Consider the following 26,720-nt stretch of genomic DNA (forward strand, 5'->3'; position numbering starts at 1 on the left):
GCGGGACTATCTGGTGGGTTGTGTTAGCCTCAGTAGATCCTGAACATGCGATTGTGCGTAGTGTGGGATCAAGTAGCAGTGGCGGCAATGCAGAGAGGTCGATCTTGTTTGTGCTCCGGTCGTGGTTTCGAGATTGGTGATGCTGGCATCGCACATGGTCTCACCATCATGCATCATTCACTCATGACCCAACATGTTTGCTGATCATGTGATGTGTCTGCGATATTGCTTACCTCGATACACACCACTTGTTTCCTCTTCTCCTTCTTCGGCCGCCGTCCACCTTTCCGACGCAATGGAACCTCGGCCGTGACGATACAGTCCGCGCACCGTCGAAGTGATCAAGGCTGCTGACGTGAGGTCGCCGGTGATGTCGCGATTATCAGATCTGATGCGGCGGGAGAAGTGAGCAGAGCAGTGAGGTTGTTCGGTTCAGGCGTGAAGTACGGCAAAGGAGGGTGATTGGAAAGCAGGTCCGGCCGCGCTGGACTGGACTTAGACTTCCGGGAAGCGCGGTGGAGTTCGAAAAGCTGATGATCTGCCTCCCAGATCCCTGCTCCGAGCCAATCACCGTGCCCTAGTCCGCAAGTCGTTGCCAACCCGATTTTCGAAGCTCTGTTTGGGAGGGATGGCGGACGAACTGCCGTAGAAGTGATGTGCAGTAGTTGGTGGGTTTGCAGAATGTCGAAAGTGACTTTGCTGCACACTGAACGCGGTGGCGGGGATAATGGACTGTGGAGGAAGGGAGACGAGACAAGATCGACACGACAGCAGGCCAGTTACGGGATAGCTGGCGCTGGGAGCAACTACTACTACTGCAGTGCGACGATGCAGCCGTGCTCGATGTGGTCGTGAATCGTCGTCTTCGTCCAAAGCAGGGACCGGATGCTCTAGTGTGCTTCCTACGATTCAGGTGTGCTGCAAGTCTGTTTGGGAAGTGTGCAAGGCTAGCCGGAGCGGGCAGGTCGTTAGAAGACTAGTAGGTACTGCAGAGGGAAGACGCTGGGACGAGGTTGGCAGCCCCTGATTGATGAATTGTGTGATCGATCGAGTGGAGCTATAAGCTTTTGGTTCTAACCGAACTTCCGTGTCTCACCTTCATCGTCAAACCGATGATCTGTTCGCACTTGATTGAAGCCTAAAACAGTATGCTAATATGCTCATCAGCTTCGTATTGTTTGGAGTAACAGACTGCTATCCCCTTCCCGCGTAGTCTTGCCACTACTACAACGATACGCAACGCACCGACGCGAGACACTCTCTCTTCGTGTGAAAGATCGTTGACGCAAACAGACAGCCACTTCCAATGCCTCGGTACGCACAACCGAGACCTGTACAACCTCCAGCTCGGCTGCTGAGGCTGGAAATGTTTCATCTTCCAGCGCGCAAGAAAACCCAGCACTTTCGACTCCGGCACCGCCAAAGGACGATCTTCTGCAAATGTTCTCTAGATTATATTGTGCTTACGTCAACCGGATGTCTCCCGCGATGATATGCAACCTGTCAAGTCCGGTCGCAGCTAGACGTGCGACCAGACGCACCACTACACCTTCTAGAATTCCCATCGTCTGAAGTCTGCCGAGTCAGTCCTGGTGAGGCAGACCGCTCCCTTGCCCTTGCACCGTCCACTAATAGCAACACACCTGCTCGTAAAAAGAGATTGTCCAACTTCACAATAGCGAATGCAAGGTATAAGGCTATGTGGAGACGCTGGAAGCTGTCATCAACAATCGACGCCTCAGGCCTCTCCGACGTTTCCACGGCCATCTTTGCTGCACGATGCACGCCACCCCAGACCTTCCACGGCCTGTTGCATGAGCGGGCAGACGCCTCGAGGGACCACAATACACGGGAACGATATCCACACTGTCACCCTTCACAGGACACAAATTCAGCAAGCACATCACTTTAGCCACAAGCGTTACGAACGGATCCAGACCACTCGCATCATGACCGTCACAGACATAACCTATCGAATCTATGCATAATAATTGTTGTAGCAGATCATCAACACGACAGGCGTTCGCAGCCCTCTCAAGACCGGTAAGGATAGTATTTCCAAACCTCGTACTTGTACATGCTGTGCTGGCGTCGTCGTACGGACCAGGTCTTCAAACCAATTTCACCTACGCCTTCTGTCGGCACGTATCCGATGCAAGGGCTGCTGGGACTGTGTAGCCTCCGGGCTGGGCTGCGAGATCTGCGTGCATTGCCATCTTTTGGTGTCTTGAGGTGGAGGGAAATAGCGCAGAACTGCTTATGATTTTGATATGTCCTTTGCGAGCTCTATGTGCATCTTTAGTTTGTAGATCCCGACTCTCTTGATCGACGAGGAGAACACATCGCCATCGCGAACATTGCGGCTTTGGGAGTAGCTATAAAAGGCTCTACATACGGAGCTGAGGTCGATCAGGTCCAAGAGTTTGCGGGACAATATCGCCAAGCAGCCCTTAAGTGCCAGCCAGTATGTCTACTGAGCCTTTTGCTATCTGCACGATAGAGATGCCCAAATGCTCACAGGATGCTGCACGTACTATTCTTGATGATATAAGTGTCAGAGGACACTGCTGAAATCGTCGTCCAGGCCTAAGGCTCCTCGGAGATCTCCCGTCGTGGTGCCAAAGCACTTCATCCCACGGAAAAGTTGCAACACTTCTCCAAGCGTAGCAAGTGCTTTGGAAGAACAGAGAACTTACTGTTGCCAAGGCTTAGTGCACCCGCGTTCGGTATTGTCGGTACACGTCAACACGTCTCGTTCGCTCATTCCTCGTCGAACATCTCTGCCAAGCTCAATGCAGCAAAGCAATTCTCCCGCCCGTTCATTCCTGCTTCCTCGACCTCAAGCATGTCATGAAACGCCGGGAGAGCACCATTCCTTACCCACACTGATACCTTCGATCCTCAGATCACGTAGTTTTGGCATAAATTTGCAAGCCTCCGCCACTTGCTCCCACTTCAGGAACTTTCGTTTGTTCATCGTCGATAGCATGTGCCCAACAGGAAAAAGTCGTCGTCCGGCGTGAGGCTTGCATCCGCCAAGATTGATACCGATCAGCTCGATCTTCTGCAACGTCTGCTGATGTCTGTGCAGGAACTCGACTAGGTCCTCGGGCATCAACCACATTTCCCGTATGATGACTCTGCGTAGACGCGTGTAGATCTTGGCAGCAAAGGTTTGCTGCAGAGTTGGCGCGATGCGCGATGTCATATTTCCGAAACGGTACTGTCCGCATAGCCGAAGATTGAGGACCTCCAGGGACTCAAAGATATTGAGGAAGGGAGCCAGTGCAGCGCAGTTCGAGTCCAGGCTGTGAGTTTGTGGCACGCTGCTATTCGGATGGTCAATGGAAGACATGTCGATTTCCAGCTCCTTCACTCTACTTAGTACCTCCGAGCTCGAGGTGATGACGTCTGAGTCGCGTACAAGCTGCGCGAAGTCGAGAGAAAGTCCCGGAACGGTGTAATGTCGCGCGACTGTTGGCGGGAGATCAGTTTTGGATGTCGAGGTCATCCTGAAGCTTCGTATATGACGGCCACTCGATGCTAGAGCGAGTAGAAGGTGTGTGAAGCGACGCGATTGTTCTTGTGAGCATTCAATCGAGTCATGGAATGCAAGGACTGGTAGAGGTGGCAACCTTTGCAAATTCTTAGTTGTGACGAGGACGTTATTGCCAGTATCATGCGCAGCCGCAAGCGGTGTGAACACGACATCTCGCAGGCCTGTGAGCTTGGTGAAGGCCTGTTCGAGACGATCGAGAAGAATGTCAATGTAACTCATTAACTCCTGCTCCCCATACTGCAAGGTTGCATGCTGAAGAAGTAAGATTTGCACGATGTCGCCAACAGACAGCGCTGACTCATTCGCGTGACAACGGAGAACGTAGTCTCTGACTCCTCTTTTAATTTGTTTGATAGTGTACCCCTTGGCTGGGTCGCCGCTGTTCTGGCCGGATGTGCCGTAGTGTATGGTCTCATACACAAGAATCCGGACTCCCTTGGCAAATTTTGCAGTGGCCGCCACATACTCAAGTCGTGCAAGCGATGCGTTGCGCAGCGCGAGCTTGAGTGTGCGGAAGAGGAACGGCGAGATAGCGTCTTCGAAGGCAGAATTGACGAGGCGAGCTGATGTGATACACTGAACGTCGTCCTCGAGGTACTCGTAGATGTTGTGTAGGAGATTGAGGTCGGCCAAGACAGCCTAAACTGCAGTTGAGGCCGTGAGGGTAGACATTGCGATGGCTGGCCTCCTGGTATGTGGCCCTGCAGAGTCCAAATCTCCCCGCGGCGGCGTCAAAAATCTTGTAGCGGTTTGTTGTGCAAGCTGTGAGCCGCAAATTTATATGCACGTCTCTCGCGTACTACGTCACGTTCACCAGCATGTGAAAGCGACCAAATACCGCCACCAGAGACAAAGGTTTGGCGAGCCATCATTCACCTGCGAGATACTCATGTCACATCAACCTCATCCTCCACTTCTTCTTCCTCCTTCACCCACCTCACGCTTCCCAGCGGAGGGAATCTAGCCCCTATTAGGATCACGAAACCTACCACCGCCACAGCCGCATTGACTGTAAAGGTCAAATTTGGCCTCCCAATCGTAGCAAAAGCCGAGAGCACCAACCCAAACAAACTCGTACTGCTCAACCTAGCCAGAAGCTCGACCAAAGAAATCGCACTCAGCGCATCTGTCCTCTGCTCTGCCGTACACATTTGCAAGATCGTGCCTTTGGAGGCGGAGCCTGTGCCGGCTGCTAGAGGGATGATGACGGCGACAACGTACATTTGCCAGCCGGTAGTTGTGAAGGTTGCCAGGCCAGTGAGGATCCCGTCCAGGATTAGGGAGTACTTGCAATAGAGGAGGTCGAAGTTGTAGGTCATAGGGGCTTCTGATCCATGAGCCTCGTCTGATTTTGCTGGCTGGGAGGGCTCAACACCAGCTTCCATTGGTCGATCGGATGCGGCTATCTGTTGTGGTTCTGTCAGGAAGTCATCGATTTCTGCTTCCTTCAAGGTTTTGGCATCTCTCTTCGCCTTATCTCGCTTATCAAGCCATCTTCGTCCGGTCGATATGATATGTGGGAAAGCCAGCGTCAGGAAGAGGCCCCGTATGGTGGAATTGATGAAGATCAACCAACCATTTTTCGTTGTACCGAAGTCAAAGACATCCGTAGAGTACATCTGCAGTAGGGTGGGAATATAGCTCGTCGCTAGCACTCCCAGGAAAGTACCCATGCCCAGAAGTAATATTCCATACTCGCGCTTGATCGTGCCATTAGCCAAGATCCATTTCTGTGGAGCAAACATCTTGATCGGGTCGAAGAAGCTTAATAACGACTTTGCAGCCTTCGTCTCAACTGTTTTGTTGTGAATGGTAGGTAAGCATAACTGGACGTAGAGGCAGCTGATAACGAACATCATTCCTGCAATGCGGAATGGCCATATTTGTCCAAAAGCATCGCCAATCAGTCCACCAGCTAAGAAGCCCAAGGCGGAACCGAACATAGCGCAGCCTTGCAATCGTCCGAGAGTCGCCGTGCGTTCTGCTGGCTCGACGACCTCCGTGGCCAGGCTGTTCAAGGCCAGCAGATAGCCTACAGGCCCGCCAAAGACAGTGATGATCTGCGAAAGTTGTATGATCATGATGCCTGTCGCAGCACCAGCCTCTACACCAATACTCTGCACGCAGAGCCGAGCTGCTGGTAACGCCACGGTGATCAGGAGAGCTCTCTTGACCCCAAAAGCTTTCATAGTCCAGCCTGTGAAGAAGAGATTGATGACGCCGAAAAAGGTTGTGCTGCTTCCCAGCAAGGCCACGCTCCGAGCAGTCGACGCCTGGATTGCGTGGACCTGACATCGGCTAGCGTACCCCAAGCCTGGCGGCGGAATGGGATGGTGCTTGTAGTATTCGTCGCAGGTCATCACGCCAAAGACGTAAATTAACGGAACCTGGGTGATGCCGAAGGATAGAGAGACCAGGAATCCGGTAAAGAGAACTCTGTAGACGGCTGATTTGGTCCATAGTACCGAGACTGTACTTCGCTTCCGCTCGAGGAGTGCTGTATTCTCGTCCGGCTCTTCTGTTATCGTCGATATAGAGCTCTTCCGAGAGCCACGGGTAGAGTCTGACATGCCTGGAGTTATGACACAGAGCGGAACATTTGGATTGTGAAAGTGAAATCGTGAATCAGAATGAAGGCGTGATTGCTGACGCATGTAGCAGCATCTCTGTGGCGGACTTCAACGTGTGTACAGGCATAGATACCTCGCCAGCCAGGCAGGTGTCCATTGGCTGCAATCGTCCTGCAGCACGATGCTGCAGATTGGTGAGGTTGGCTCTCATCAACCTTCCTCTATCGTGATAGCCGTTTCGGCAGTCGGCATCTGCTTACCGCTGTCGGAGGTGGCTCGTTACGAGGCACATCAGACATATTCTGTGGTTCACCAATGCTCTGCAATAGTTTGGCGCCCTTAATGTCCTTCGTAGTGATGCAGCAACGATGGTCTGAAGAACGCAGAATGGCTATATCCATCAAAGCGAGTCTACATAACATCGTAAGGAAGAGGCCTGGCATATCAAAAGCAACCTTGCACACCCGCAGTATCCGATAAAGCTCCAGTGTTACATATGCCTAGATACCAAGGCCAAAGGTAGGACGCCTTTTCTTCCTTTTACACTCATCCACAACCTCAGCGTTACCAACAGCAATCACCGTGGCAGCCATGGAACCGCCAGCCTACACAGTGGCTCCCACCTCGGGCTGCACCACAATTCCCACACCAACTGCCAGCAAAAGATCAATCCTCGACATGCGCGCCCTTATCCTCGGGAACGCTCAAGTAATCAAGCCTCGCCACCGCGACGACGAGATCCAGCTCATCGTAGCCAAGACTGTAGCACCACAAGAAAGTGCCGAAGAAATTGCTCTCAGCCAGCACTACGCTTTCCTAGTAATGCGCAAGCACAAGGAGCAGGAGATCCAGATTGTGCTGAAGGGTGAAGCGAAAGACAGTGTTGAGGAGGCATTGGAGTGGATGGTGGAGAGGACGGAGACGGTGGTTGCGGATGCGTTACTCAGGCATGGGACGCATTTGAATCCGCAGTGTTGTATGGACTGTAGTAAGACGATCAGGCCTGGAGGCAGGAGTTTTAGTCTAGGGACTATTGTGCCTGGGCGATCTGCTGGGTGAAGCCGAATGCACACTTACTCGACTAAGTGAGGAGCATGATGCTTGAAGTCAGCAAAGAATAGGACCATGTCCCAGCACTCTGGAGCCAAGGAGCCGCCTCCTGCCAAACTTTTGCTGTAGGACCAAATACGACCCACAACCTGCAAACGAGAACATACAGAAGCTTCGATAGCGACGGCCTTCGACAAATTAGGGGTTGTACCTTTGTCTATTGGCCCCATACGTCGTCCAGGGCGCTCACCAGCGCGTTGGCAAGAGGTCAAGGTGCTGGCCGCTACTCACAAGCTGCCTACGACAAGACTCCGTACTGGAAGCTCTCAGCAGTATAGTGCAAGATGGAAGAGGTGACAGACACGTACAGCATGGTCGTGATCTTTGCAAGCAAGCTGTATTCACATAATTTACACCAAGTAGAAATACAAGTCGTTGATCGGCTTGCTACATAGCTCAGAGAACAGTACATCCTCTTCCTCCATACTCTAAATGATTGTCAGCTGCCGTACTCCTGTGATGTTCCCACGTTGTTGTCGTGGAGTGCCCTATATAGCAATTCGCCGCAGCAGTCTTGGCAAGCTGCACCACTGACTCACACCTCAACTTGACCAAGCGAAAAGTATATCTACTTCTTCTGCCATCCAGACAACGAGATTATCTGACGGGTTGTGATTAGATATCTATGATGTTGAATCCACCTAGTGATATGCGACCAAATAATAGGAGACCACCATGACTATCCCTCTCATTCGCGTCCGCATGAAAACACCGAAAGTTCGTACGGGATGTAGGACTTGTAAAGCCAGGCGTGTGAGATGTGATGAGCGAAGTGCATCGCTCCTTGCCGTCTCCACAAGACCATCACGATGAGCTAACACTATATCAGAGCCCATTTGCTCACGCTGCACAAAAGCAGGACGGGAATGCGCTGGCTACGAAGCCAATATCTCCCTCCTTAAGGACCGACCATGTGGTAGACTACTCCCAGCCAACTCCTTTGCATCACCAGAGAGTCTGGGTAGCCCGAAGACATGTTTGACGGCACTGCCCGTTCATCTGGAGGCCACGCAACGACAAGCTCTACAGTACTTCGTGACGCGGGCAGCGCGCCAGCTCTTTGGCCACTACTCGGCGGACCTGTACGAGAAATTACTTTTCCAGGTCCTCAACCAGCAGGAGGTTGTTCTGCATGCCTGCCTAGCTGTCAGCTTCATGCACCGTGCCCACACCCTCCGACGACCGAAAGCGGGCGGTGCAAGCCCCTGCGAGCTCGTGGGCGTCGTTCCTCATGAGCGGCAAGCTCTACAACACTATGTCCATGCTGTCTCCAGTCTACGTATCTTAATCAATCACTCTAACTACCGACTCGACACCTCAACAGTGCACATCGTGCTCCTAGTCTGCCTTCTCTGCGTCCACTTCTCCCTACTCCGCGGCAGCGAAACCGAAGCCTTCACACACCTAGAAAAAGGCCTTGCTGTCATCTTCGGCTTATCTCGACCCTATGCACCGACTTCTGGGAAGAGATTCAGACCCCTGACCCTCTCCACCACGCCGACGAAAACACTGGAATTGTTACTTCAGGAGTTTGTGCGGCTGGATGGTGAGTTCGCTGCTTATGCTACACGGGAGCCGTATTTATGTCCAGAGCTCGACCCTGATTATTTCGGAGATATGGGACCTGCTCGTATGCGCTTTAGAACTCTTGCCGAAGCTAGTATCGTCCTCGATACTATCTCCAATAGCGTAGCGCGACATCATGGAGCGCTACTGCGGTACACGACCTCCCATGTCGACGGTCTAGGTACTGGCTTTGAAGATGAAGCACATCGTGATGCATACATCCGCGCTTCGAGCCGCAGCGTCAAGCATGCCATGCTTACCCACGCACAAGAGCGCACAAGCAAAGCTCTGTCAGCCTGGTCTAGTGCTCTCGAGGCATTGACCTACGACGGGACTGGAAGGTTGGAATATATGAAGTTGAGGTTACAATTCTTCAATACCTGGTTCTTGAACAGCACGTACAATGACTCAAGCGAAGAAGTCACCGACATCTTCGAGACGACCTTCGATGAGGTCGTCCATCTTGCCGAACGATACTTGTTGGCTCATGGCAAGATTGGCGACGAAGCGGTATTGTTCGACCCTTCACCAGCAGCCATACCAGCCCTCTTCATCGTGGGGATGAAATGTCGCAGCTCCTCTGTTCGTCGAAAAGCAATAACACTACTGCGCAACACAACCCTACAAGAAGGCCTCTGGCATGGCCCTCCTCTAGCCGCGTTTGCGGAACAGGTTGCGGAGATCGAGGAGCTGCGGGCGAGAAGGCTGAATCCGCTTCTTTCTGGTCTTGGCACAGGGACTAATGAGCTGAGATGTTGCGATGTGCCGAAAGGGGCACGGTACTCGGATGTGGTGTATGTGCTGGATGATGGAGTGGCTGATCAGCAAGGAGGGCGTCTGGTTTGTGCGCGTATTGATCGTGATCGCGATTACGAGGATGGCGGTGACGGTGGTAATGGTGAGGGGGTCATCGTTGAGCAGTACCATCCCAACATGTCCCAGAAGGGTATAAGGACGCGAGGAGGTAGGATATCATGCCAGTAGAATATGGCCAGTAGAATGGAGTGCGTGAATCCCGATCTCACCCATTCAGCAAAGTACTTCGCTGTGTTGAGGACAGAGGCTCTATCTTTCAGTTTACGATATACTCGGTTGATAGCAGAGGTCATAGGCATGATCGGATGGGCAATGTACAAGTGACTTCCTCGCTATTCGCTCTATAGTGACATTTCGCTCTGCCTCTCCATCAACCGACCAGCCTCCAACATTACTCCGAGTCGGCATACTCGGCACGTCCTGGTTTGGAGTTGAGGTACTCGTTCCTGTAGCAAGACTGGTATTAGCATGTAATCCCATACTCTCCTCTCATCAATCCAAACCAGCCCATCTCCTCGACCACTCTCTCCCTCTACCACAAACGACAAACAATCCTCCTCGTAACACCAAACCTTTATGTGATTCTCCCTCTCGTTTCACCCCCGCACTCTTCCACTCATAGTACAAACTCACCTCTCAATAGCCCACTGCATCAACTCATACCCAACCAACAACGGCACGGCCCAGTAAATAATCTGATTGCGCGTCCGTCGGAATGAATTGAAGATGGCGGCATTGGTGCTGCCGGCGAAGGGGTTCAGGCGATTTTGGCTGATGCCGTAGTGGACTATGCCTCGTTGGGGTGGGGAGCCTGTCAAATCACCCCAAGTCAGGACTCTTGAATGGGGTAGTTGATGGGGTGGGAATTGATGATCGTACCTAGTTCGCCCCAGCCGCCCATGTACTCTGATTTTGGTGTGTTAGTATCACTCTCCGCGTACGGTCGTTGGCGGTAGGTATGCGTGGGCTTCACTCACGGCCTGTGTGTCACGAGTTAGCTATGCCATGCCACGAATGCGCTGGACTTCCGGCCGATACTAACCTGGCTTCTTGGGTCCGGAGACCAGGAGTCGTGCTGTGGGATGCATCGTGGAGTCGGGATGTGTGGTCGTCGCGATACGATATCGCTGCTCACAATTGCCTTCGTTGAAGTTGTAACGGACAGGATCGGGAGTGAATTCCGCTAGGCTGTTTTGGGATGTTGAAGCTCGAGCATCATCAGTAGTTAAGTAGAAGTAGTAGTGTAGACAGGCAAACGTCCATACACAACAGTTCCACATCAACGACAAGAGAGAACGGGTGTAGCAATAGCCTCCCGATATCATAATCATGGCAGCCAACGCCCTCAACCGCATCTACACCTGGGCCGTCCCCACCGCCATCGCCGCCTCCCTCGCCTCCGCCTCCATCTACGACGTCAAGGGCGGCCAGCGCGGCATCATCTTCGATCGTCTACGGGGTGTGAATGACGATGTGGTGAACGAAGGCACGCATTTCCTGGTCCCCTGGCTGCAGCGAGCGATCATGTATGATGTGCGGACCAAGCCGAGGAGCATCTCGACCACGACGGGAAGTAAGGACTTGCAGATGGTGAATCTGACGTTGAGGGTGTTGCATCGGCCGGAGGTGTCGATGTTGCCTACGATTTATAAGGTATGATATACACACATACAGCACAGTTTGAAGAGGTGGGCAGGTGCAAAGGATGCACTACCTCCATCGCACCTGCCTCCCAGACAAATGAACACCATGCTGATAATAATAATGATGATAATAATAATAATAATGATATGACAGAACCTCGGCCAAGACTACGACGAGCGCGTCCTCCCCTCCATCGGCAACGAAGTCCTCAAATCTGTCATCGCCCAATTCGACGCCGCGGAACTCATCACGCAGCGCGAAGCCGTCAGCAACAAAATCCGCTCCGACCTCTTCAAGCGCGCCAACGACTTCAACATCGCGCTCGAAGACGTGAGCATAACCCACATGACCTTCGGGCGCGAATTCACCAAAGCGGTCGAGGACAAGCAGATTGCGCAACAAGAAGCTGAACGGGCGAGATTCATCGTGGAGAAGGCTGAGCAGGAGCGGCAGGCGAATGTTATTCGAGCTGAAGGGGAGAGCGAGGCCGCGGATGTGATTTCCAAGGCTGTGGCGAAGAGCGGGAATGGGTTGATTCAGATCAGAAGGATTGAGACGCAAAGGGATGTCGCGCAGATGTTGGCGAATAATCCTAATGTTACTTACCTGCCTGGTGGAGGAAATAGTGGGGAGGAGGGCGGTGGGAAGGGTGGGAATTTCTTGCTTGGGTTGAGGTCGTAGGGATGGGGTGCGGTTGAGAGGGTTGGTTGACTGTATTTTATACGTCGTGAGGTGTGAGGATAGGCTTGGGAGTATAGCGTGGCGCTTTCTTCATCATGAATCTACACTTCTCTCTGACAGCATGTGCTCAAGAAAGTACGGTACTGTCCACAGCGACCATGTTGCCAGACCATCATACAGCCAACGGCACTAATAACATCTGGCTTGCTTGGGAACCAAAACTCATAAAACTCGCTCACCCTCCAAGTGGCGCGAAAACATACAAGCAACGACAAGCCTCGCACTCCGTCCACAAAGCACGCAGAGCTTGTTGCGCCTGCTGAGCTCCACATGCGCGATAGTTCATTTGGCTTGCTAAGCGACCTGCATGCATATGGCTTGGCGCTAGTGGCTTCTCGCGTCCTTTCGCGAGGTACCTGCGGGCAACAGAGCTTTACCTGTTACCTGTACCGCTTTCACTGATAAGGCTCCGATTGGCATGAAACTTGCTTCAAGATACTGCATGGGGCTGTATATCGCCTCTAGGCCAGTAACAAGGGTAGGTAGCCAGCTCCTTTCCTTTCCTCCCCTCTGCTCTTCTGCTTTTACTCCTGGTTGGAGCTGGCATAGCTCTACACGCCGTGGCGACTCCATCTCCCTTCCCTCAAACTGGAAGAAGATTGATTTCCACCGACCATGGATCCCGAAAAACAGGCCCCCGCTACCATAGCAGCTGAGACGACACCACCACCCATCCACGCCGCGCAAAACACCCCCCTCGACACCACCGCCATGGCTTCCTTAGGCAAACTCCAACAATTGCCCCGCAACTTCTCCTTCTGGACGATTCTGGGTTTGACGGCGAGTATGATGTGTACGTGGGAAGCCGTCTTCTTCGCCAACTCAACTGCGATGTTAAATGGTGGGCCCGTGACGCTGATCTATGGGTTTCTTCTGGCGTGGGTCGGGGCCCTGGCGACGGCGGCGAGTTTGGGGGAGATGGGGAGTATTTGGCCTAGTGAGTAGCGATCTAACCCTGTCCGGGCCTTCGTTATCGACGTTTGATCGTACAGTGGTGTCTGATTCCGCGTGTAGCTAGTGGAGGACAGGTATGCCTCCCACAGAAAAACCATGCAGTACTGTGGCCAGCTTTCTGCAGCACTGACGAGCTTGTACGTGAATAGTACCACTGGACCGCCCAACTCGCCCCTCCCGGACAAAAAGCCTTCCTCTCCTGGTTCTGCGGCTGGATCGCCACCTTGGGCTGGATAGCCAATACAGCCGCTGGCGCCTTCTTCGCCGCCACCATGATCCAGGGGATCCTCGTGCAGAATAATCCGGATTATGGCTATCAGCGCTGGCACGGGACGTTGCTGATCTGGGCGGTGATGCTGATTGTTTTCCTCGTTAACAGTGTGGGGACGAAACTGCTTTCGATCGCGGAGGGCTTCATCCTGGTGCTGCATCTGAGTGCATTTTTGGCTGTGTTGGTGCCTTTGCTGTACTTCAGTCCGAAGGGGAGCGCGAGGGATGTTTTCGCTACTTTTACCAATAATGGTGGCTGGAGTAGTGATGGTCTATCCTGGTTCATCGGATTCTCGCTCAGCGCTAATCTGCCTCTGATCGGGTACGATGGGCCTGCGCATCTGGCCGAGGAGATCCGGAATGCGAGTACAGTCGTCCCGTGGTGCATGATCTGCACAGTCCTGCTTAACGGTGTCCTGGGCTTCGCCATCGTGGTCGCTTTTTCCTTCTGCATCGTCCCTACTATCGAGGATGCTTTGACGAGTCCGACGGGCTATGATTTCATCGAGGTGTTTTATAACGCTATGGGAACTGCTGGGACTGCGGGCATGACGGCGGTCTTAATTATCCTGATGTGGTGTGCCACTTTTGGGTTCTTGGCCACGGCTAGTCGACAGACGTGGGCGTTTGCGAGAGATCAGGGGTTGCCGTTTAGCACTTACTTCGCTCAGGTCAATGAGAGGCTGGCTCTGCCGCTGAGGGCGATTGTGTTGTGTAGTATTATTCCTTGTTTGATCGGCTTGATCAATATTGGATCGACGGCAGCGTTCAAGTGAGTTGAACTGAAAGCTATGGTCGGTCTGTACTGACTCGACACCAGCGCCATCGTCTCCCTCACCGAAGCAGGCTTATATATCTCCTACCTCATCCCGATCATCCTGATCATGATCAAGAAGATCAAAGGCGAACACATCTCATATGGTCCATGGTCCATGGGCAGATACGGAGTTCTAGTAAATGGGTTCAGCGCAGTCTTCTTGACCATCTCGGTCTTCTTTTCGTTCTTCCCTCCCGCTATTCCGGTAAGTCTCTGCTGCTGTAGCCCGGCTTCGTACGGTGCTAACAGTTTGGCTTTAGGTAACACCAGTCACAATGAACTGGTCCATCGCTGTCTTTGGCGGGTTCGTAATTCTTGGTTTGATCTGGTATGCTGTTCTGGGACGGAGACAGTATCATGGTCCGATTGTTGAGCGCCCGTCGCTTGTGACAGATGAGCGGAAGTGAGCTATTAGTCGTTAAATACCAACAAAGGCATTTGCACAAAAGAGTAGTGTCTTGGTTGCAAATGTGTGCTTAGACCCGTAAGTGCAACTGTCCGCCTTGTGACATGGTCCTCCCACGACAACGAAGAAGCTGGGCGATACTCGATCAGCCGTACACGCTGGCATATTATGCTGGCCATCAACGATCGTTTCTGTCGCTTCAGTGGGCCATTGAGCTGCGGTGTTTAGTGCGTATCACGATCATTTCGAGACGTGTCAACCAAAGACGAAGCATGATTTGGAGCAACCATCTGCAGGTGTTAGACCGGCATGCCGGCTCAGGACAGATGTACATAAAGCCATCAGAACACGGCAACCTTCAAAGCCATAGACTGATAACGCTTCGCGGTCATTCCTCTGGCAGCTTTGCCGAAGATAAATAAACACAAGCGCTGCCATTGTAACAACAAAGCTGAGTGCCCCCACACAAATGAAGGCATTTTGTTGACCCATCTAGCGATCCGTCAGCATGAGAGGCATTTGACGAAGCGGGAACGGAGGCTAAGTGACTTACACCTGTAATCCACGGCTGAATACCCCACGTGATACCGAAGCCGACTATGTTCCTGATCAGAATTATAGAGGTGATAGCTTGGGTACCGATCTCCTTGTAGCAGTCGAGAATATACGACATCGTCACAGCGCCACCAACGCTGAGGCCGAAGGCAACAAAGCCAGTTCCCACGATTGGCGCAATCCAGTGCATCTCATGTGCTAAGGTTACGCCGTACAAGATAAGTCCACAAGGCATGATGAAAGCAGTAGGTATGAAGGCCCACAGCCGGAACTCGGGTTCTCGGGATCCCTTGTTCTGTTTGCTCAAGTAGAGTGTGAAACGGTCGTTGAGAGGACCAGAAAAGGCGGCGCCGATGAGAGAACCTAGAAGCGGAGCCAGCCAGATGAGACCCAGTGCGCTATTAATAGAAGTTGTAGGGTGGGACAGCGAAGACCTCTGCGACGGTAGTAGCCAGGACGGATAACCAAGATACGCATGTGTCATAGTTCAGGCCACACCAGAAGACGGCTGGAAACCATGAGATCGAGAGTGGAGCGACAAACTCCCGACAAACTTGACCCCATGAGTCAGGGTAGCTCTTCCACAAACCGAATTGAGGACTCCAATTAGTGGTCTCGAAGACTTCTCCGACATGTGCGGTATGGTTATTGGTATTGTGTCGGCGCAACTCTTCGTCGACCTTGTAGTCGTGCTTAGAGTCGTCCACACTCGAAGTATGGTGGTCGTCGAGGTCCAGAGTCGACTTAGCAGGTAATGGGACAACAAGTCCTTCATCAGGGTCGACCGATCTGAGGAACCGAGATTCCTCGAAGGTAAGGTAGAACAGAATCAGAAGCGCGCCAGTCAAGAGGACGCCCCACCAGTATACCCAACGCCAAGTCTGTGTCTCGACCATATATCCAGCACAGATCGGACCAATAAAACTGCCAAAGGCCAGTCCGAAGACGTATATGCTGAGCTTCGAGCCTCGCTCGTGGGCAAATCAGACGTCAGAGACTGATATAGCTACCAAAGCCTTGAAGGGAGCGGCATCCATACCGAGCAGAAAGTGTGCGCCTTGATAGTACCTGATATCCTTCGACAAGGCCATGATGATCTGGGAAACAACGACCATGAGCATCGTCCAGATGTAGACCGATCGTCGACCGAATTCTGGCAGGATCAGCAGATACTCATAGGGCCAGGCGTAGCCAGCTTACTATTGGAAAGAAGTACGAAGAAGACATTACCCACGCCTAGTAGCAGTATCATAACTGCTGCTCCGATGTTCAGCTGATCGATTGTAGTGTTGTAGGCTTCCATCAAATTCAGATAAATGACGCTTTCCCAGTTGGTGACAGCGCCGACGATAGAGCTATACCAGAAGAGGAGGAAGAGGTGATAAGTCTTTCGCCAGAATGACCATCGTAACGGATCGCTGGGGTCTGACGATGGTGTTGGGTGTAGGATGATATCCTGAGAGCTGAGTCCAACCTGATGTGCACCTTGAACAAGATACACTGTGCCGGGAACGATATTGTAGTCTGGAATGTCTGGAGACAGAGCCTCAACAGTATGACCGGTAGCCATGATTGTTCAGTGGACGACCAGACCGATGGACTTCGCGAGCAGAAATAAGTCTAGTCGTGGTCTCGGATAGGATGGTCAGGAGCAAGACGAAGCATGATCACGGCGGCACAATTGAAGGTATTAGTATCTGCCTCATGATAGCAGCATCTCGACCAGGTGGTAAGGGCCCCTCGTTCGACCCGTATGCCCTCGATATGCTTTTCCCCATTTCTGAGATACTAGCGATGGACGTGGTGCAGCTGTGTGCAATGCGAGACTTCCCTGGTGGCTCTGTAGGAGAAGCGAGGCAAGCAGTTCCGGATTGAGACGATTTCCTGTAACCGCGAAATAGCGCCAAGCTAAGGCCCTGACAATCACTTTCCCCAGAACGTCAACCTTCGTTCTTATTACACATTTGCAGTATAGGGCGCGGTTGGCTGTAGACGGCAATTGCTCCCATGCAGGTCTACGGTGGTCTCGGCTTCCAAGATGGGTTGCAGGTCAGGACGCCCGCAATAAATCGGTAAATGAGAAGTATAACTGCCAGTCGCTGACCAGCAGACGGTTCATCATAAATCGCACGCAGTGTGAGATGCTTGATGAAGGCCTCAATACTACTTTTCTCACTTCAGAAAACTCTCCATCATGACTGTGAAGGTTGACTACTTGGCCGTTGGCCGTCGGAAGCGAGAGCAACGAAGTGCTCTGATCCCAGCAAAGTGGCGGCTTAGCGAAGAGGCAGGCAGGACTCTGCCAGTGACAAGCACACCCGAGACATGTGGAAGATTGTCTCGTCGCGAAGTCGAGATCACCTCACGATACGATGCAGTCGAGCTGCAGTCGAAGATCCGGACAAGGGAGCTCTCTGCTGAGGAGACGACTCTCGCTTTCTGCAAACGAGCAGCCATAGCTCAGCAGGTGGTATGGAGATGTCGCAGCGCCTTGGAAGATATTTGGACTAATCGTTGTAGACTAACTGTCTTACGGAGATCTTCTTCGAACAGGCTCTGACCAGAGCCCGCGGCCTGGATGCCGAACAAGCCGCTCGTCCTGAGCGACCATTGAGGCCGCTGCATGGGCTACCAATATCGCTGAAAGACAGTTTCCGGATTCCGGGTGTTGACTCGACAGTCGGGCTGATATGTTATGCTAACCGACCGGATACTAAGTATTCTGAATTACCACAACTGCTTCTCGACCTCGGAGCAGTCTTGTTCTGCAAAACGAATGTGCCTCAAACCATGATGACCGCAGACTCGGACAACAATGTCTTTGGACGGACTTTGAACCCGACGAACACTTCGCTCACGGCCGGAGGCTCTTCTGGTGGCGAAGGTGCCCTTGTTGCAATGCGTGGCAGTATTCTTGGCGTAGGTACAGACGTCGCTGGCAGCATCCGGATACCGAGCATTTGCAACGGTATCTATGGCTTCAAACCAAGTGCAGATGTGATCCCGTGGGGCGATCAGGCTGATGTTGTGCCAATGGGCATCCCTGGGATCTGTCCTGTTGCTGGACCTACGGCTACATCGGCACGATCCTGTGCCTTCTTCATGGAGACTATCATGCGAGCTGAAGCGTGGCGGTATGATGCTTCGTGTCTGCATCTTCGGTGGTCCGGCGCCATGATCCCGCCGCAGCTCAAGATCGGTGTTGTCTACAATGATGGGATGTTCACGCCATGGCCACCAATTCGGAGAGTGTTGACAGAGTCTGTGGCTAAACTAATCAAAGCTGGCATCGAGATTGTGCCGATAGCTTTGCCTCATGTTCCGGAAGCGGTCTCTACCACATATCAATTGTACTCTGTCGATGGGAGCCAGGCAAGTTGCTATCGAGTGGATCGCGGGGATTTGGCTAAGCTGACAATCTGACTATAGTTCACTCGCGACCTCATGGCAGCTGGCAACGAGCCACCTGTGCAATCGGTCAAGAATGTGAATCTTGCCAGCATCCCAGCCGTATCCATGCCCGGCCTCATCTTACTGAATGGCAAACGAGCTGGAATCCAGCAGGCATATCGTAAGCTGTGGGTTGACAACAATCTTGATGCAATCATTACTCCCGGCGCACCCACGACAGCCACTCCACTGGACAAATGGGATTCAATTACATACACGATGCTGTGGAACTTCATGGACTATCCCACTTGCATCATCCCAGTCGATTGCGTGCAGAGCGGCGACGTCGTTGACAGTGTCAGCCATGCCATAAATGGCGAGCGTGACGAGCACAATTACCTCATGTGTAAGAGGATTCGACCATTCGCCTTTAAGTATCTGTGCTAATACGTCCTAGACACCGGTCCAGAAGCGTATGCCAATGCCGCACTCTCAGTGCAAGTGGTTGGGATGAGACAAGAGGATGAACGACTGGCGCAGATTGTATGCCAAGTTGACAAGATCCTTAATGTCAAGCATACAAAGGAGCATGCATTACCAATGCTGTGATTAAAGCTTGGTCAACTCTTGACGAGCAAGGAAAGAGATTGGTCTCGAGCCAGGAAAGTTGGTCAGGCGGTATGCATCGATGATAATGCGTCGATCGTCCATGCCGAGCACTCCGATTGCGAACAAGCCGTTCATCCAATTGTACGGACCCTGACCAGCTTCGAACTCGAGTCAGGTAAACCATTCGACGTCCTTCTGGGACATCGAGTCTGGATCGCCATTTGCGAGGAAGCTCTTGTCCTTGGGCGAGAATATGCCCTTAGATTGGACATAAATACAGTGACCGTCATCAGTCTTCAGTGTGTAACGAGCGTCCAGCCTCATGTACTAGATCCATACATTAGTATATTATTAGGTAGCAGGTGTCTGCATGTAACACGAACATCGGTCCCTTGGACAACTGAACCCCAGTCTGCACCACTGCGTTCCTGGATGATGCCTGAGATCTGTGGTCCTTTCACGGTTCCGCCAAGAATAGGCATGACGATGCGGATGTTTGTGCCACCGAACGCAGCGCCAACCATATCATTGTCCTTTGCCATCTCACATTTCAACCGGTAGATGAAATCTAGCTGGGGTACAAGCATCTTGAGGGGAATGTCATAGTATTGGTCGCCGATGGACGGCTCGAGTCTGTGCTTGTCGTCGGCCATGTTGGTGTTGCCACTGGTAGGTGCCTGAGTATCTGCCGCGCCTGGCATGCCACATCTGGAAGATACTTTTATATATGAAAGCACAGCCTTCTATTCCTGTTCAGGTCAATCGACATTTAGCGAGGTTCTCTGGCAAGCAAATGGCCTTCGGCAAAGGCATGGATGCGTACTCCGTCCCTGCATCCTAGCTCATGTGATGTGGAAAGAGGAAGAGCAGAGACCGGGCCAGGCGAACGGCATTATTGCAGGGCAGATAACGCTACTGCGCTAGCGATTTAAGCTTTGCGGGGAAGGTGAATGTAGATAACCGACATGATCGTGAGCTCCTAGCATCAACTCGTTGTTGTCGACACGAGCTGTGCCCAACAATACCGGCAGATGGCAGCGGCGGATGTTTGCAAGCTTCAAGGCAGACGAGACCGGTAGCTTGATCGCGACGCCACCTGTGCGGCGCCAGACACGATCCCGCGACGGATGCCTACCCTGTGCGTAGCCTATGGTCTTGTACTAGCCCTGGACAATGTGCTCATAATAATATCTCAGGTCGGCGGAAACGTAAGGCATGCGACAAGACAAAACCGGCATGTCTACTATGCCGGAACAGCACCGGTAGAGACGAGTGCGCTTGGCCAGCACTGAGCTCACCTGGACGAAGGAAGTCAATTGCTGCAAGACGGCCACGGCCACCGACAGCGGATCCTACGAACCCCGAAAAAGACGTTGACTGGCCAGCCCTCCAAGTTGGTAATGAAGATGGTGGTCAGGACGAGGGTAGTACCTCGCTGACGGCGATCGTACCCTTTGCGATGTCACTTCATCCTGGCATTGGAGAACTTTCACCTACTGAAACTCTTACCGAAGTAGCCAGCGAGGTCTCAAAGTGCGTACCGAACGGACAAGTCTTGCTTTGGGTGCTTCTGACGTTAACATGTTGCAGTGAGAGGAGCTATTCCACCATGCTGAGAATGACCATGGAGTTCCAAAAGCGAGTGCTTCTGCCTGAAACAGGAGCCAGTAGTCCGTTCTTACTGGAAGGCCTACCTGCGGCTCAGGCTCATCCTGCACTCTGGCATGCATGGCTGGCCTCCAGCATAGCCACGTTAGCGCCAAGGGAATCGCTGTACTGGCAGCACAAGGGTCTCCAGCACCACCAGCTAGCGCTTAGAGGCTTGCGCAGAAGTGTGCTTGAGTCGTCTTCTGACCAGGAATGGAGACATGGAACTATGTTAATGCTTCATATCTATCAAGTGGGTTCACCTGGGCCAGATGACTATGGTACCATCGCTAACAATTCGCACAGCTTCACAGTCCCGCGGATGCACATGGCGGTGAGGTGTACATCGCTCATCTCACCGCGGCTCATATCTTGTTCGGTGAGGATACTTACTACACTCCACCAGATGGACGTCACGCAGCGCTTCTACTTGAGGCTTATATCTTACGGACTGCAATAAATTATATTTTCTATCCGCAATGGAATCTCCCGCGATCTCACGTTCGAAGCAGACTGGAGCTCCTGGGAATGAACCTTGAGACCGGGTCTGCACCTGAACAAGTCTGCCCCTGGATCGGGCCCGTGACTTTCAGACTTGTTGAGATCGTGTTTGAACTCTCTTGGTCAGCTCACAGATTGCCACTGAGTACACACTATCAATCCAAGATAATGTCAATCCGAGATGAGCTGGATTGGCTGCACATAGCGACTGTTCAGTCTACATCATCACCATTCCTGTCCATGGAGAACTCAGCCATCGTACGAGGAGCGTATACCTATGCTTGTGCATATCTATGCACTGTCTTGGTGGATATCAGCAGACCAGACGATGCAGAATTGGACGGCAGCAGATGTCACATACGCGGTACAGAACTCATCCGCGGAGCACTGAAGCGGAGCGACGATGCCTTACTAAACACGTTGTTCTGGCCGGTCGCAATACTTGGCACTGGAGCATGCAGCCAGGAAGAGCAGAATACTTATCGAGCTGCGCTCGAGCAATTAGAGCGCACGAGCGGTCGTGAAGCAGTATCCCGAGTGGCGTCCATGCTGAGCGATATCTGGTTGAAGAGAAGTGATTCCAGTCAGAAGGGGCACTCTGCTCACGTCCTGAAGCAGGTCATCACTCGATACAGAGTCTTTCTATGAACAAACCGATGGGTGACCAGGTCACTCATCAATTCGAGCTGAAATATAGGCCCAGCATTGAGCCTTTACCATCAACCTATACGGGAACTTATCATTGATGACAACGAGGAGTGGTGGCTGATGGCCTTGTGCAGAATCAAATAGGCTCCAGTAATGCGGTCTATGCGGTCCTAGGTTGCTTGCTGCTGCGTTCAAACGTTGAGTCGTATTCTTCGTGGTGATCACACTGGCATGGTCGGGCGTGATTTGGAGGACTTCAAGTATCTATGGCTGGAGTCTCGTGGCGGACGGGGTTGTCTCTGCCCAGGTCGAGGCTGAAGAGCACGCGGCGCGGTCCTACTTACAATCATGCATGCCGTATTGAGAGGCGTGTATCCAGTATTGTTAGCAGCACGCTCGTGATTGCCACGGCTCGTGATTGTAACCCCTTACATCTCGTTCAACTATAGGGATTCGCTGTATGGCTTCCAGAGGCCCCGGCTGACCATGTCGACTGCAAGGCGGAGATCAGGAGTTGAGAGTCTCTATTATTCTACAGGTGTATCGCTAATCCAGATGTCTCATAACCCCCTCAAACGCCACCAGCGCCGCCGCATTCGCCGGGAACGCTCGCAAAAAACACGGCACAAACCCCCTCCAATAGCCCCTCGCTCCACCCTCCCTATACACGGCTCGCGCCGCATCCCTCCACCTCGGGTATTTCCTCTTCCCAACCTCCAAGGGATCAGTCATGATACGCTGTTTCACGACATCAGAAGGATAAGACGTAAGCCAATACACCTGCGCACTCAAGCCACCCGCCCAGAAATTTATCGCGGGTGTGCTGAGAGAGGTGTGGGTGGTGAGGTAGGTGGTGAAGAGGTCGTAGGAGCCCCACCAGAAGAAGAAGAAGGTGCGGAAGAGAAGGGTAGCGCGGAGACCGTGCCAGAGTCCCGGAAGACCGTGAGAGGTGTAGATTCTGCGCGTGCAATCTAGTGGGCCGGAATAAAGGCGTTGGGATTTGTTGGCTTGGTATTGGATTTGGAGGCGGGCTTTGACGTGCTCGATGGGAGCGGCGATGAAGGAAACGGTCCAGCCGGCTAGCATACCCGCCATTCCGTGACCGACTGGTGGCAATTTCTCGCGTTCAGCGTCGGACTTCCAGATGTGTTGGCTCGTTGGTCGTGCGCGGAGTGGTTGGAAGACGTTCTCGTTTAGGAGACGTCGGTAGAGGGTCAGGGAGCCGAGCATGAGACTGTCCATGCACATCCAGCCGATCAGCGGTGGGGTAGCGCCTTTGTATAGACCGCTGAAGCCTTCCTTGCGGACTGTTTGAAGGAGACAATCGATTGGACCTGTGAATTGGGTTTTTGTTGAGGTTTGAAGCCGGACTTTGATTGTATCGAAGGGGTGGCTGAGAAGCATTAGCAAGCATACGTTCGTGTAGACCCGAGTCTCTGTTTTGGTATTTTAGACATACCCGACACTGAGCTTCGCGATCCCGGAAAAGACACCAGCGACAAAGCCTTTGTAGTTGGCATTCTTGCCAGTAGGTTTTGGCGTACTCAGACCGGCCTCTTCATCTTGCTTGCTGGCTGCCGATGAAGCGATTTGCTTCACCGTCGTGGACATTGATCGATGGGCTGCTTTCGATCGTCGTCTACATCCATACCTATCACAATCTATAACTTGTCAAATGAGGAAGAAGAAAGAGATGATGAGGTGAAGTCGAGATGTACTTTAGTGGAGATATATCTGATATCTAGATCCGATGCATGAGATTGCTGCAGACGGGATGACGTGCGTGATTGGCGCCACGCGATCGGGACCTGACGAGAGACGAAGTGGGGCTTTCTGAGGTGACTTTCACGAAAGTGTGCAAGCTTGGAATATATTCAGAGAAATAGTAATCAAGCTACCACTTTAACCATGTAGTCTTTCAAAACATAGCTGGTCCCACAGGCATAAAAGCAAGTATCGCTATTTCCAGAGTATTCCTAATCAGAGTCTTGCAACCGCAGACATGGCAGCCGCACCCTCCTCCAACCCCAACGCCAAGCGTGTGGTCGAGTCGGCCAAAGTCTGGACAACCCTCATAACAAATACTGCCTACCTACCCGGCCTCCTCACCCTCGAAGCCTCCCTTCGCCATGTCGGATCCAAATACCCTCTCATCGCATTGTACACCGACTCCTTCCCTGCCGACGGCCATGCGGCTCTCGACAGAAGAGGGATAGCGAAGAAGAGAGTCGAGTACCTTCTTCCGAAAGTAGAGAAGAGTTTCGAGAATGATCCACGATTCTACGACTGCTGGAGTAAACTTACACCTTTCTCCCTGACCGAGTATGAGAGGGTGGTGCAGCTGGACAGCGATATGCTTGTTCTAAAAAACATGGACGAACTCATGGACATGCCACTAGATGGGCCCGAGAAAGAAGGCAAAGGCGATAGAGTGTTTGCAGCCAGTCACGCATGCGTCTGTAATCCGTTGCGAAAACCTCACTATCCAAAAGATTGGATCCCCGAGAACTGCGCTTTTACATCTCAACACGGAACGCCTGATAAAGCGCAAAAAGAAGGCGCACCACCAACAGCCGGCCTCGCAATGCCAAACGGCGGCCTCCAGGTCGTCGTCCCGAGCACAGCCGTCTATAATCTAATCCTCACCTCCCTCTCCGGCGCCAACACCTCCTCCTTCGACTTCGCCGACCAAAGTATCCTCTCCGATCTCTTCCCAGGCCGATGGGTAGCACTCCCGTATGTCTACAACGCACTCAAAACCCTGCGCTGGAAGGACGTGCATCATCAGATTTGGCGGGATGGGGAGGTGAAGAATATGCATTATTTGCTTGCGCCGAAGCCGTGGGATGAAGACGAGGAGTTTAAGAAGAAGGAGTGGGATGGGGAGAAGAGGACTGGGAGAGATCCGGCGAATGAGTGGTGGTGGGAGAGTAGTCGGAGGAGGTGGGCAGAGGAGAAGAAGAACGGGGTGGATGACGGGTTTTGATGGGTCGGGAATGGCAAGATGTAGAGTCTGGATATATTAAAATATGTATTTGGCAGGATGTGATTGACGCCTTCATACCTCATTGCGCATTGCATTGTCAAGGCGGCTTGGCTGTGTGTCCTTTGGCCCTCTCTACACAGCAGTGGAAAGTAGATGCCTTTACTTGGGAAGCCTTCGCCTAGCCCAGAATGAGTGCGCTGTACACACATATCATCTCGGGCTACATCATTATACGCACATCTATTCCAGTAATAAATATGATAAGCTCAGGGCAGCTCTTCGGCAGTGGCCCGCTGTCGCGATGGTCCCTGCATACACGCAATAATAATGTGTATTTATACGGAGCAGGCGCTAGTGTGTGGAGCTTGTTTTATGCGGTGCGTGCGTGGGTGCTTGCTGTATGTATTTCCAAGGGGCCTGGGATATTATTGTTCTCCCTATACTCACGAAGCCTTCTACAACCGGAAGAATCACGCTGCGATAAAAACGAGTTAAGGATCGAAAACTTGAGTAGGAAACAGCGTCAGGTTTTGGCACGATTGAGCAAGAGGAAGAAGACAGGAGTTGTCAAGCATTGTCGATAAGGAAGTTTGGTTCGGATATTTGCTGTAGTCAGGACACGCGAGCATTTGAATACACCGGGATTACTCAATCGATCAACTACATCTCCCGGCAATCGAATCACCTAAATAACGCCGCGATGGGTGGTTCAATCAGCAAAATGATGGGCAAGATCTTCGGATCCAAGGAGATGCGCCTGTTGATGTTGGGCTTGGACGCCGCTGGCAAGACGAGTAAGTAGACCTCCACCCCAAGGCCTGTTGATCAACAATCTGACTGACGGCAATCTACAGCCATCCTCTACAAACTCAAACTCGACACCGACGTAACCACAATCCCCACCGTCGGCTTCAACGTGGAAACAGTGACCTACAAGAACACCAAATTCAACGTCTGGGACGTTGGCGGGCAGGACAAGATCCGTCCCTTATGGCGACATTATTTCTCCGGGACTCAGGGGTTGATTTTCGTGGTGGATAGTTGTGATCGGGATCGCATGGATGAGGCGAAGAGGGAGTTGGAGCGGATTATTCAGGATCGGGAGATGAAGGATGCTCTACTTTTGGTCTTTGCTAATAAGCAGGATGTCAGGGGAGGTGAGTACAATCCCTGTCTATCCCTCTTAATGAAAGAGGGGGTGAGTTGGTGGTATTCTGGGATGTGGGGTTTTGCTGACTGTATCTGTTTTGTGCACAGCTATGTCGCCGAAGGAGGTATCCGATGAGCTTGCGCTGGATTCTACGGCCAAGGGCCATGTGTGGAAGGTTGAGCCTAGCTGTGCGACTACGGGTGAGGGCATCTTTGAGGGGTTGGCGTGGCTGAGCAATAATGTCAAGCTGCCACCGAAGTGAGCAAGCTGAGATGCTTGGGACAGTCTTGAGCTATGATGGCAGGAAAGCAAGATTTCTTAGCAGAAGTACATGGCGAGAGAGGACAGGCACCATCTCTATAGAGGTGGAAGATGCGGATGCTGAGAACATGCCAAAGAAGCATCAGAGCATGACTTGAGATGTGAAGAACACGCAGGTTGGCGAGGGCGGCAGTAGTGGAGTTGCATACAGCGCAGGCGTTTCGAAGGTCGAAGGATACCCCAGTAGTTGACTTAGGTCGCGTTTCGATTCAGCATTACATACACATATGTGCCATGAGGCCGAAGCAGAGATTTGTAATTGTACGATATGAAGATTCTGTACTTTCTCGCGAGTCAGTCCAACCATTCGCGACCACCAGCTACATTCTGCGACGTAGACAAATATGAGCATGTCACCTAGGCCAGATCTTTGCTGGGCTCAGGAGGTAGCCGGCGGGCTGCTGTTGATGATGAGGAAGGAACGAAGGGTGGAAAACACGATTTGCGTGATACTGTACAA

The 26,720-nt window shown here is 52.3% G+C and overlaps 13 protein-coding genes across 13 annotated transcripts; 7 read left to right on the forward strand and 6 right to left on the reverse strand.

Moving 5' to 3' along the window:
- Positions 1-2,848: 2,848 nt before the first annotated feature.
- Positions 2,849-6,129, reverse strand: LTS14_009067 (uncharacterized protein; the record flags this gene model as incomplete). The annotated part of the gene is made up of 2 exons (XM_064841750.1): positions 2,849-4,198; positions 4,549-6,129. The coding sequence occupies 2 exons, from the start codon at positions 6,127-6,129 to the stop codon at positions 2,849-2,851; spliced, it is 2,931 nt and encodes a 976-aa protein (XP_064690585.1).
- A 1,785-nt stretch (positions 6,130-7,914) lies between these two features.
- On the forward strand, positions 7,915-9,789 carry LTS14_009068 (uncharacterized protein; the record flags this gene model as incomplete). The annotated part of the gene is made up of 2 exons (XM_064841751.1): positions 7,915-7,960; positions 8,099-9,789. The coding sequence occupies 2 exons, from the start codon at positions 7,915-7,917 to the stop codon at positions 9,787-9,789; spliced, it is 1,737 nt and encodes a 578-aa protein (XP_064690586.1).
- Positions 9,790-10,012: 223 nt separating this feature from the next.
- QCR8 (ubiquinol--cytochrome-c reductase subunit 8) lies at positions 10,013-10,709 on the reverse strand (the record flags this gene model as incomplete). Its single annotated transcript, XM_064841752.1, has 4 exons — positions 10,013-10,067; positions 10,255-10,432; positions 10,501-10,527; positions 10,664-10,709. The coding sequence occupies 4 exons, from the start codon at positions 10,707-10,709 to the stop codon at positions 10,013-10,015; spliced, it is 306 nt and encodes a 101-aa protein (XP_064690587.1).
- Positions 10,710-10,950: 241 nt separating this feature from the next.
- Positions 10,951-11,946, forward strand: PHB1 (Prohibitin-1, subunit of the prohibitin complex (Phb1p-Phb2p); the record flags this gene model as incomplete). Its single annotated transcript, XM_064841753.1, has 2 exons — positions 10,951-11,274; positions 11,419-11,946. 2 exons carry the CDS (start codon positions 10,951-10,953, stop codon positions 11,944-11,946), a joined length of 852 nt encoding a protein of 283 aa, XP_064690588.1.
- Positions 11,947-12,621: 675 nt separating this feature from the next.
- On the forward strand, positions 12,622-14,454 carry LTS14_009071 (uncharacterized protein; the record flags this gene model as incomplete). Its single annotated transcript, XM_064841754.1, has 5 exons — positions 12,622-12,943; positions 13,021-13,034; positions 13,110-14,002; positions 14,051-14,252; positions 14,308-14,454. 5 exons carry the CDS (start codon positions 12,622-12,624, stop codon positions 14,452-14,454), a joined length of 1,578 nt encoding a protein of 525 aa, XP_064690589.1.
- A 340-nt stretch (positions 14,455-14,794) lies between these two features.
- On the reverse strand, positions 14,795-15,243 carry LTS14_009072 (uncharacterized protein; the record flags this gene model as incomplete). Its single annotated transcript, XM_064841755.1, has 2 exons — positions 14,795-14,884; positions 15,007-15,243. The coding sequence occupies 2 exons, from the start codon at positions 15,241-15,243 to the stop codon at positions 14,795-14,797; spliced, it is 327 nt and encodes a 108-aa protein (XP_064690590.1).
- Positions 15,244-15,409: 166 nt separating this feature from the next.
- On the reverse strand, positions 15,410-16,578 carry LTS14_009073 (uncharacterized protein; the record flags this gene model as incomplete). Its single annotated transcript, XM_064841756.1, has 3 exons — positions 15,410-15,979; positions 16,019-16,161; positions 16,209-16,578. 3 exons carry the CDS (start codon positions 16,576-16,578, stop codon positions 15,410-15,412), a joined length of 1,083 nt encoding a protein of 360 aa, XP_064690591.1.
- A 624-nt stretch (positions 16,579-17,202) lies between these two features.
- Positions 17,203-18,431, forward strand: LTS14_009074 (uncharacterized protein; the record flags this gene model as incomplete). The annotated part of the gene is made up of 2 exons (XM_064841757.1): positions 17,203-17,478; positions 17,529-18,431. The coding sequence occupies 2 exons, from the start codon at positions 17,203-17,205 to the stop codon at positions 18,429-18,431; spliced, it is 1,179 nt and encodes a 392-aa protein (XP_064690592.1).
- Positions 18,432-18,452: 21 nt separating this feature from the next.
- On the forward strand, positions 18,453-19,007 carry LTS14_009075 (uncharacterized protein; the record flags this gene model as incomplete). The annotated part of the gene is made up of 2 exons (XM_064841758.1): positions 18,453-18,804; positions 18,856-19,007. The coding sequence occupies 2 exons, from the start codon at positions 18,453-18,455 to the stop codon at positions 19,005-19,007; spliced, it is 504 nt and encodes a 167-aa protein (XP_064690593.1).
- Positions 19,008-19,178: 171 nt separating this feature from the next.
- LTS14_009076 (uncharacterized protein) lies at positions 19,179-19,660 on the reverse strand (the record flags this gene model as incomplete). Its single annotated transcript, XM_064841759.1, has 2 exons — positions 19,179-19,334; positions 19,391-19,660. 2 exons carry the CDS (start codon positions 19,658-19,660, stop codon positions 19,179-19,181), a joined length of 426 nt encoding a protein of 141 aa, XP_064690594.1.
- Positions 19,661-22,349: 2,689 nt separating this feature from the next.
- On the reverse strand, positions 22,350-23,414 carry LTS14_009077 (uncharacterized protein; the record flags this gene model as incomplete). The annotated part of the gene is made up of 2 exons (XM_064841760.1): positions 22,350-23,196; positions 23,263-23,414. The coding sequence occupies 2 exons, from the start codon at positions 23,412-23,414 to the stop codon at positions 22,350-22,352; spliced, it is 999 nt and encodes a 332-aa protein (XP_064690595.1).
- Positions 23,415-23,805: 391 nt separating this feature from the next.
- On the forward strand, positions 23,806-24,789 carry LTS14_009078 (uncharacterized protein; the record flags this gene model as incomplete). The annotated part of the gene is made up of 1 exon (XM_064841761.1): positions 23,806-24,789. The coding sequence occupies one exon, from the start codon at positions 23,806-23,808 to the stop codon at positions 24,787-24,789; it is 984 nt and encodes a 327-aa protein (XP_064690596.1).
- A 700-nt stretch (positions 24,790-25,489) lies between these two features.
- Positions 25,490-26,201, forward strand: ARF6 (ADP-ribosylation factor, Arf Arf6; the record flags this gene model as incomplete). The annotated part of the gene is made up of 3 exons (XM_064841762.1): positions 25,490-25,583; positions 25,644-25,946; positions 26,047-26,201. 3 exons carry the CDS (start codon positions 25,490-25,492, stop codon positions 26,199-26,201), a joined length of 552 nt encoding a protein of 183 aa, XP_064690597.1.
- Positions 26,202-26,720: the final 519 nt, after the last annotated feature.

This window comes from Recurvomyces mirabilis, assembly GCF_035927965.1.
Source record: "Recurvomyces mirabilis strain CCFEE 5264 chromosome Unknown scaffold_29, whole genome shotgun sequence".
Lineage (NCBI taxonomy): Eukaryota > Fungi > Ascomycota > Dothideomycetes > Mycosphaerellales > Teratosphaeriaceae > Recurvomyces > Recurvomyces mirabilis.